Genomic DNA, 9,423 nt, shown 5'->3' with positions numbered 1-9,423 from the left:
GGGGTTCCCAGAGCCACCGCTGAAGGTCGGGGGGTCTTCCAGGATGGAGGCCTGTGTCTCTCAGGTGTCGCTTTCTGGCTGAGGCCAGTGATGGACACGCCCATATGAGATGGTCCGCATCAGCTTGTGCGGCCGGAGCTGTGCAGAAGGGGCAGGTGTCGTCGAACGGGGCATGGTAGCGTGGTGGCCACGCCCGGGTCACAGCAGGTGAAAGCGCCACTCCAACGCGAAGTCTGCGCAGCAAAACCTCTTCCCAGCGAGCAAGTCTACTGGGGAGGTCCGTTCCATACGGGGGGATGAGGACACGTGTGGCGCGACGCAGATCGTCCTTCCGTTGGAGAAAGTTTTCTATCGGACCGGTTGTTAACATTGGCAGCGGCCGAGGAATATACGTCGGGTGACAAGCCATATCCACTGCAATGTGAGCGGGGAGCGTATTCCGCCTAACCCACACCAGCCTGAGAGGGCAGGGGTACGTGTCTAGTAGTGTGTGGATGTCCCTTAAAATGGTACAATTGTTCGATACCTTCGGTAAATCGGTAAATCGGTTCGGTAAATCCCGTATCGCCGCGGTGGAGTCCGTATAAAGATGTAGGATGGAACCCACGGGGGCGCGCTGTAGGGCCGGCGTTAGTGAGCTCACAGCCATCCGGGATGGCCTTCGTCTTTGATTGAATGGCGTGCGCGCGGCGAGAGCCGACCCTCCCCGGTGGCTTGGCTCGCTCGAACCCGTAGTGGGCAATCTCTCCACAGTCCAAGCTGTACGAGAGCAGTCGGAGTACTAACAGCATTGTCATTCTATCATAATGCTACTCTTCTCCAACAGAGTAGGTGCACAGCGTTTTTCAGCGAGTTTCGATTTCTTACGTGTCACCAGTGTGGTATTCATTCGGTTCCTTGATAGTCTTTCCCCCGCAAAGTGCACCTCGACCAATCTTTGTGACGGTGAGTGGCGACACCGCCTCTCGCGAGTTCCTCACCCCCCCCCCCCCCCCTACATAACCTGTGCACAACCATGGCGATGTGTTTTAAGTTGAGTAGAAACCACGAACGGTAGCTGTCAGAGCCTTGGCCATGCTCTGGTGGGTGGTTTCCTTGTCTTTCTACCATTCAAAGAGCTCGGGGATCTTGCTGAGCATAAGAATAACCTCAGTAGACTGAACATCCCCTATTGTGTGTGTGTGTTTTTTTTTTAGGGTTTAACGCGCCGACGCAACGCAGGCGATGAGGCGCTTGTGTTTTTTGTTTTTTTTTACAATTCTGCTTCTGTCCACTAGAGTCCATTCTGATTTCATTGTCCCCAAATTTTCCTACTTCTTCCCTCCATCGTGTTAATGACCTTCCTTTACTTCTATTCCTGTCTCTCGGATGCCATTCTGTTACACTGGTGGTCTACCGGTTGTCATTTCGTCACACTACGTGCCAAGCCCAAGTTCATTTCTTTTGCTTCGTTGTAACTACGTTATCTTTCCCCTGATACACGCTCGTTTACTGTTCCCGAGCGCTGCGCCTACCGTCCTGTGTTCCACGAAATGACAAGAAAAAAAAGGAGAAAAGGGTACAGCTCATGGTGCACTGCATGAGAACGAAAAAAACTGCGCATCACCATCATCGCCAGAAGTGATGCGGATCCGAGCCAGGACAAGGGCAAGAAGGTGACGAGGAGGAAGAGGAAGCCCGTGGGAAGGTAGCGGGCGTGCACTCAACACGGCCCCCACGACGGCGACGTCGGAGGAGCAGCTGCTGAGTCGTCGACGCCGCACCCTTCGGGGGCGGGTCGACGACCACATCCTGAAGACGTCCCTTTTTTACATATGCGGCTCCTGCATGATTCTAATCATCGTCTTCCTCACGCTCCTACCCGGCGCGCTGTTCAACTACCTGCGTCGGATCAACTTCCTCAAGGGTGTGGTGTCCTCGGACATCGAGCTGGAGAACGAGATGGCGCGTCTGGCAGCGGAGCGCATCGCCGCGCACAAAAACGATGGCCCTGCCGTCTTCTGCCACCTGAACCTGACCGCCTTCTCTCGACCGGGCAACTACCAGTACACGGTGGGCGACGTGCCGACCGAGGCCTGCTCTCACGTGGTCTTCCCCCTACACGGCCTCCAAGACTGGTTCGACGACATGCTGAACTATGACGCCTACCAGCGCGCGCTGCACCCCTCTCTGTACGAAGACATGGAGTACCTGAAGAGGAATAAAAAGCTACAGATCCTGGTGTACGCGGATGCCCAGAATGGCACCAACGGCCGGCGCCACCTGTTGGACTGGATCGGCAGCGAACTGAGCAGCGAGCAGCTGTCGATGGTTTTCGCCCGCAACCTGGTCAAGTGGTTACTCTCAAACCACCTGCACGGACTAGTCATCGAGGGCATGTTCCCTGTGCCGGAACCCGACAGGGCCACCATGATACGACTACTCAAGAAGATGCACACTCTCTTCAAGCAGGCCAACCTGCTTTTAGTAGCCGTGGTGGAGGAGGAGTCGGAGATCACGCACCGGCACGCCTTCGGCAAGCGGTTGAGTCCTTTCATTGACTACCTCGTCATACGAAACCGGAAGCAGCATTCACGGACGTTTGGACGTGTGCTGGCCAACCTGGCGGTCCCGGAGGCCGCGTCGGATCCCGACCTTCCACTTAGACTGGTGCTCCAGGCCATCGCGTCCGGCCTGCCGCCACGTCAACTGCTCAGCTCGATAGAGCTCGACGCGGCCACACTGCGAGTTGACGGAAACGATACATCGTCCGGCATCGAGGGCCCGCTCACTAACGTTCCCGGTGTGCTGGCCTACTTCGAGGCGTGTGCACTTCTGAAGGACCAGGAATGGGAGACGCTGAACGTGACCGACCTGGGAAACCCTGTAGCTATCAGGCAGGAGGACTTCGTGAGCTACGAGAGCACGGACAGCATGCAGAAAAAAGTGTCCATCGCCCGGAACCACTCGCTAGGCGGCGTCATGCTCTGGGACGTTACCAGCGACGACTACCGAGGCGTCTGCGGAAAAGTCAACCCACTCACCAAAGCCGCCAGCGCTACCTTGTTGTCTAGCGGTTAACGCGTGCTTTTTGTAGCGAAAAGCAGCAATGCCAGCAGCGAACGCTAGCCATGTCGTGCTCGCAGTCGGCGGAACCACGGACAGCAAGAGGGGCAAATGTGCAAAATGTGTGTGGGCGCGCTGCGGCAGTGGCCTTAACCAAGCACCGGGGTTGCAGTTTTCTCATGAGCTGTTCGCATACACCCTCTCTCCCTCCTCCACATCTGTAGAGGAGCTTTGACTTCGTGCAAAAGAACCAGATCTCTAACTTTCAACTCGTGAGTGTTCATTTTCTCCGAATGGTAGAAAGAGGGGCAGTGCCACGAATATTGTGTTCGTAATCTCTTCCAGAATAGAATAAATTATCGCGCATCAGACTACTTTAATTCACACGCATAGTCTCATAAACGTCGAATTGAAAATATCAGCTACCCTGCAACTAAAACGAAACTTGAAAGTTTGTATTTTACGCCTTTTTTTACGACAAGTCAATGAGCCGTGGAGGCTCAAGCATTTCAGTAACTCGCGGATAAGTTAATTGGCAAGGCAACAAAGTTCGTTCATTTTTCTCCTGTCGCGAAAGGTTTCTATGTTCGTTCACGGGTTTTTTAGCAGTGCTTAATTGGTGCATGACGTTGAAATATGTGTCTCGCCGAGATCGCGTTGCCGTCATTGGAGCTATTTATTTCTTGCAGAATGGAGCTCTACACTCAAACCATTACATGCCCGCCATCCGGACCATAAGCTGATATACACCATCTATAGCTCAAGCGGTATAGCAGCAGAGGGCAAGGAGCGGCCATTTTAAACAGAGAACTTTTACCTGGGACGACGATGCACTTCCTAACTGCAAAAGACATTTCCCAGCATGCATGTTCTCAGAAATCATTGTCAGTGCACTTGAGGCTCTTACATCCAGGGCCGAGTGAAGTAGCTGCCCCGTACAGTCATTAAGAAACAACTACGAAAAAAGCCTTTCGATGACTGAGTCAACCAACATGACATTGAAGAGGCACGTAAGGGGATGGGAAAAAGACGTTTTGGGACAACGGAACGTTACATGTTAAAGAGGCTTCCACCGGCCTCTTTCTGACTGTGCACTTGAAAAACTAATAGCTGGGCCCAAGGCAACCAGTTTGGTGGGTAACGATGCACACTACAATTTTATTCTAATTTTGGTGCTCACTATTGCCACGCGTCGTACTTGCACTGCGAGCTGTCAAAGCGGATATCTTGTTTTAGTGCAAGAGCACTATAAGCCTGCTCTGCCGTATTCGTGAAGACTATTTCTTGAAACCTCCCCTATTTCCCGCTCTATAACTGGCTTGGACAAAGGTTAATGCGCAGCAGCTTGAGGGGTCGACACAGAATGCGAGGGCTTGACGTTTCACCTAGTGTCATGCAGTACAATGTCCTAAACCGGTACCCCCAGCTCGGCCTACAATGCGACGTTGCTTGGCTCGACGCAAGACTCAACTTGAAGGTTACTAAACGTTAAGCCTAAACATATATGACACTGGGCATAACGTTTGAACTGAGGTCTAACGCGGTCAACCGGTGCCCAAGGTAAAAAAGTACTCAATATACTTCGTAAGGCCTCGAGCCTAAACGTTACGCCTATGTCAGTGCAAACCCGACAGTTGCTGCTGTTAGTCTAGCCAAGTGACACATACCGGCGGGGATGTATTTGCAATGCTTTATAAGTTTGGTACATGCCGGCCACCCACCAAGCAGTCACTGAATCAATCGATCAATTGCCTAGAGCGCAAGCATAAGGAGGGTCGACCAGAAGACATCTGTGCCCGTATGCATGGATCATATATGTGCGTACTCTGAAGGCTACCAAGCGTTACATATCCACGGAGTAGCAGGTATACCCGCTATGGGAATGATGCTGCTTTAGCTCAATATTCCATGGTTGTCGCTGGCGAACTTTCTGTAGTTTTTTTTAATTGCATAATTGCAAGCGGCCCTTCAAGAATCTGAAATCTGCTTTTAGCAAAACGTCGACAGGCCATCAGGTAATGGTCGACGGATTCATCTTCATTATATATACAGTAACTACAAAGAGGAGATTGCGTTAAACGTTACCTATAAAGATACCTGTTTAATTGTGGAACACGACATCGGATAGTGATTAAAATAACCTCCAGGTTACGGGAAGGGCACCAATATGGTTTCCAGGGAAATTTAAGGTGATGAAAGTCTGCCAATGATAATAATAGGGCTTTCTGCTGGCCTTGAATTTTTTGCCTTTTACGATACATTGCCGCCAAAATCCACGCTGGCGTCTCCTTCTCTTCAATTGTTCGTGTGTACAACCATTTCATGGGGGGATTGACCAGCGTAACCAGATGTCGCTCTCCAAGTACACCATTTGCTCCAGGCGCTGGTACATGTATCTCATAAGGCCGTGCCTAGAGTGGCGTCCCTCCACTACTATATCGACGTCCACCAGCGTTTTGTAAAAAAATGCCGCATCTGGAACCACATCACTCTACATGACGTAAACCAGGGTAATCTAATCTAAACTAACATAGAATGACCTAACGAACAACAAATAATAATTTAAAACAGCAAAAAATAACCTAAGCCATGAAAAGTATACCTTAATTTAACGAGGAAAAAAAATGGCCGCATATCTGCTCCTTTCGTTCCAAATGTCGACGAAAGGCGATAGTCAACTGGCGCCCCTGCCAAGTCAATGCCCCCATTCTCTTTCCGCTCACCTTTCATGTTGTACCTCTCCTGTATCCTTCCTCCCAAGATAACACACCAGAGGTTTGCTCAAGTCAATTTAAATTTACCTCGTTCCACTGCTCCAAATCGGGTGCCTCGATGGCAGCGCTGCTGTACCGAGAGGAGACGCCTGTAAATAGAGGCACCCTAGTACAATGTTTATAGAACCACGTTGCCCTACTCCACGAGCGTTTCAAGCGGAACGTGGAACCTATCTAGTGGAAGCATTCGTTGCTGTTGCCGTTTGATTTCTTAAAGGCCGCCAGGAGACACCCGCCGCGGTGGCTCAGTGGCTAAGGCGTTGCGCTGCTGAGCACGAGGTCGCGGGTTCGATTCCCGGCCGCGGCGGCCGCTTTTCTGATGGAGACGAAAAGCAAAAACGCCCGTGTGTACGAGATTTCGGCGCACGTTAAAGATCCCCAGGTGGTCAAAATTAATCCGGAGCCCTCCACTACGGCGCGCCTCATCGCCTGCGTTGCGTCGGCGCGTAAAACCCCCCCAACCAAATCAATCAGGCCGCCAGGAGCTATAGTAGCGCGGGCAACAGCAGGCGACGGTTTTCTGCAGTTGACGTAGTATTTTATTCGCTATCGCAAAAACCAAGCATCCATAATTTTATAATAAAGGAACACTGCAAATATCCCTCATATGTTGATTTTCTGCCTTATACTTGCGTAATGTCCTCTTCTTGTTCAACAATGTCGGCAAGTATGAACATTGACACCGGTCTTAGACGTGTAGATTTGGCTTTGAGTATATAAGACTATTGCGCAGCTTCTGTTTCACTTTGGCTGGGTGGCTGAATTGAGTCACAGACAGACAGACAGACAGACCAGAATTTCTGCGTTTAAGTAGCCCAAGAAAGGCTATCGTCTTTTAAAACCAAGGAAAGAAGCCGGTTTCGAACCTTCATCCTTTGCATCAAGAAGCTAAAACGGAACGCCTACACCACAGTGACAGACGCTCTTGGCGGTGCTGTCGGGTGGTGCTGTCGAAATGCTGTCGGACGGCACTCTACACACAGCGATCTCATGACCATGCTATCTTCATCTGCGTCGTAAATGTGTCAAATCTCCACACGCGCCAGAGCCATCAGTTGAAGTAGCGGCCACTCAAGCTGACGACTCACATTGCCAGCCTATCAGAAAGCCTGATCTCTACAAGAAAATCGCCAAGAGGACGGCCGACCAGGCGTCCTTCTCTTTCTTTGAAGGAGACGAAGGTCTCGCCCAGTCAGCCCGGATATGACGTTCGAAGAGACGGGGGTTGGACATCTTTTACTTGTGACGACCAAGCGAATTCGATGCAGGAGCTATCTATCAAGCGCTAGCACGCTCAGCACGGTTGTTTGCGCGAAATGGAATGTCACTCTCCGCCTGAACATGCAACGCAACTGGTTCTTCGAATACCACAAGCCAAATTTCTGCAGCTGGCAAGGAGATAGCAGAAGAGCGCACTGTATCATATATGATACAATTATTATTTTTTGGCTGGTTTGACATTTTATTTGTTTTTGAAAGAATGATGTCGCATTAGCCCTAGGTAAAGGTGCACACGTTTCTGGAATTTTGTAGTGTAAGCTACACTGGCCGAGGTTGAGCAGTTTCGCGTGGACCTTGAAGGGCCGTGCTGCGAAAGCGCAAGTAGCATTGGATTGGATTGGCTTGGAGTTGATTTGATTGGGTTGGATTGGATTTGGAATGTATTGGATTAAATTGGATCGCATTGGATTGGATTGCAAATTCAATCCAATTGGAGTACGGGTGCGTAGAGAATTGGGTCTGCACATTCGCCGGTCTGCGCATTCCAGAGGAGTAACGTCATAGCCGCGGCCATGGAGGAAAAAAAAGCTTAGGAGAGGCCCCCAGCTATCCCCGCGCATTGGCAAAAGTGTGGAGGAAGTCACGTGTTTTCGGCGGCCATTGGAAGTCGCGTTAGCAACGGCGTCCTAGCAACAGCCCGCCCGCCGTTCGCCAGTCATGGAGGAAAGGCAGCGCCTGCCTTGTCGTCCGATTGCGAAGATTGCTGCTTCGCTTTGCTGCGCTGTGGTCTTGCGCAACTCGAAAAGGATGCTGCGAGTTGCGACAGCTGCGCCGATGTGAATATGTCATTTAATTTCTACTTGCAAGTGCACCTTGTACCGCGTCAAGCTTTTGCTCCGGTCGCGAGCACGACGCGCCTATTGAAGTGCAGATATCGTGAACGCGCCGTCCCGTCGTACCGAGTCCAGGATTCCTGCCCAAGCGCCCCTAGTTCTCAAAGCTGCCACCACGTGCCGTCGTCGAATGGAATTTTGCCTACACTTCTAGGCACTCTACCTACACGGCTGTTTTCCCTCATTCTTCTCGGGGCGGTCGCGGCGTTCGACCGGTTTGACTGTCAAGTGCGACGGCGCGGTCAACTCCTTCTCCTCAAGTTAATTGTTCGTCTGTGAGCGGGGAGTCACTTCAATAGAGTTCCCCCGCGACTATTGTGGGATGGCAAGCGGATGCCTCAGAATAGTTGAAGCTTGAGCCGGTTGGTGCAAAAGTTGGGACGAAGCGAAGACGAGACACACACAAGCGCTTTGTGCTTGTCTCGTCTTCGCTTCGTCCCGTTCATTGCGCTGCCCTCTACTCTGAAAGCGGATGCCCTCTGCGTTAGGATTTTGGTGGAGCTTGGAAAGGTTGTCCGCTGCGAAGTAATTCACGACAACTACTAGATATACGGCTTATGTCTATCTACGACGCTATTTTCCTGTTTATCGCACATTTGATACCACCGGAAAAAAAAAGCATTGGATAATAATTACTTATTTCGGACAGCTACAACTGCGGAACGATATTTCCGAGTAAAAAAATGCTACGGCAGCAGCCGCCGTTTCTTTCTTCCGAAATTTGGTATTCTTGAATGGCTTTTGAGAAAATTCAAATTGCAGGGACGCATCTAATTACGTGAGCAGAAAGCATGAAATTTCAAAACGCGTTCAAAACAGTACCTGCGAGCGATGTTCCCGGTGCGTCACCTTAGCTACTTCAATGAAGTTCTGGAATTGATTCATTTTATGACATCGTGACGTATCAATAATTAGTTTCAGAATTCCTCTGTCACTGCTCATTATAACCTTTCCGCACGATGCGAACTCACGGACACACCACTAGAGATAAAGATTTGTAACTAGTGCTTCAACTAAGGGCTTAGCTTCCATATGAGTAATATTCTACATATATATATTTATTTATTTATTTATAACTATCTCTCAGTTTCCTCGATAAGGCATTGAGTAAGGTAAGCTAAAAAAGACACAAGTACAAGTTTTAACATGTGTTACAAGTAATGCGTGAACGGGGTATATAAAAATGAACGCTAAACATAAGAAACGCATAAAACAAACCTACACATAAATGAGGATCTCACCTCATGGCAGAACAAAAACTGCAATTCATTGCACGGATATCGCGTCTGATGAATATTAAATTTTACTGCATTTCCTGCAAACGATGTCGATCGCATGAAGACTCCTAACCTTAGGTGGCTTCATTAATTTATGTTGTCGGTCGCCCTCCAAGCCCGTGGTATTCGCGAGAATTATTCGTTTTAAAAGTATTCACATATACTGTTTTCTTTTCCGTTTTTCTTGTTTTTCTAGAAATAAGAATTCCCGTT

The 9,423-nt window shown here is 49.9% G+C and overlaps 1 protein-coding gene across 1 annotated transcript; it reads left to right on the top strand.

Annotated features, from left to right (window-relative positions):
* The first annotated feature begins 1,827 nt into the window (after positions 1 to 1,827).
* On the top strand, positions 1,828 to 3,060 carry LOC144160234 (putative chitinase 2). Its single transcript, XM_077691768.1, has one exon. The coding sequence runs from the start codon at positions 1,828 to 1,830 to the stop codon at positions 3,058 to 3,060; it is 1,233 nt and encodes a 410-aa protein (XP_077547894.1).
* Positions 3,061 to 9,423: the final 6,363 nt, after the last annotated feature.

The sequence above is a fragment of the Haemaphysalis longicornis genome, unplaced genomic scaffold (assembly GCF_048455015.1).
Source record: "Haemaphysalis longicornis isolate Haplotype H1 unplaced genomic scaffold, Haemaphysalis longicornis Haplotype H1 scaffold_1, whole genome shotgun sequence".
Lineage (NCBI taxonomy): Eukaryota > Metazoa > Arthropoda > Arachnida > Ixodida > Ixodidae > Haemaphysalis > Haemaphysalis longicornis.
This window is presented reverse-complemented; position numbering and strand designations above follow the sequence as displayed.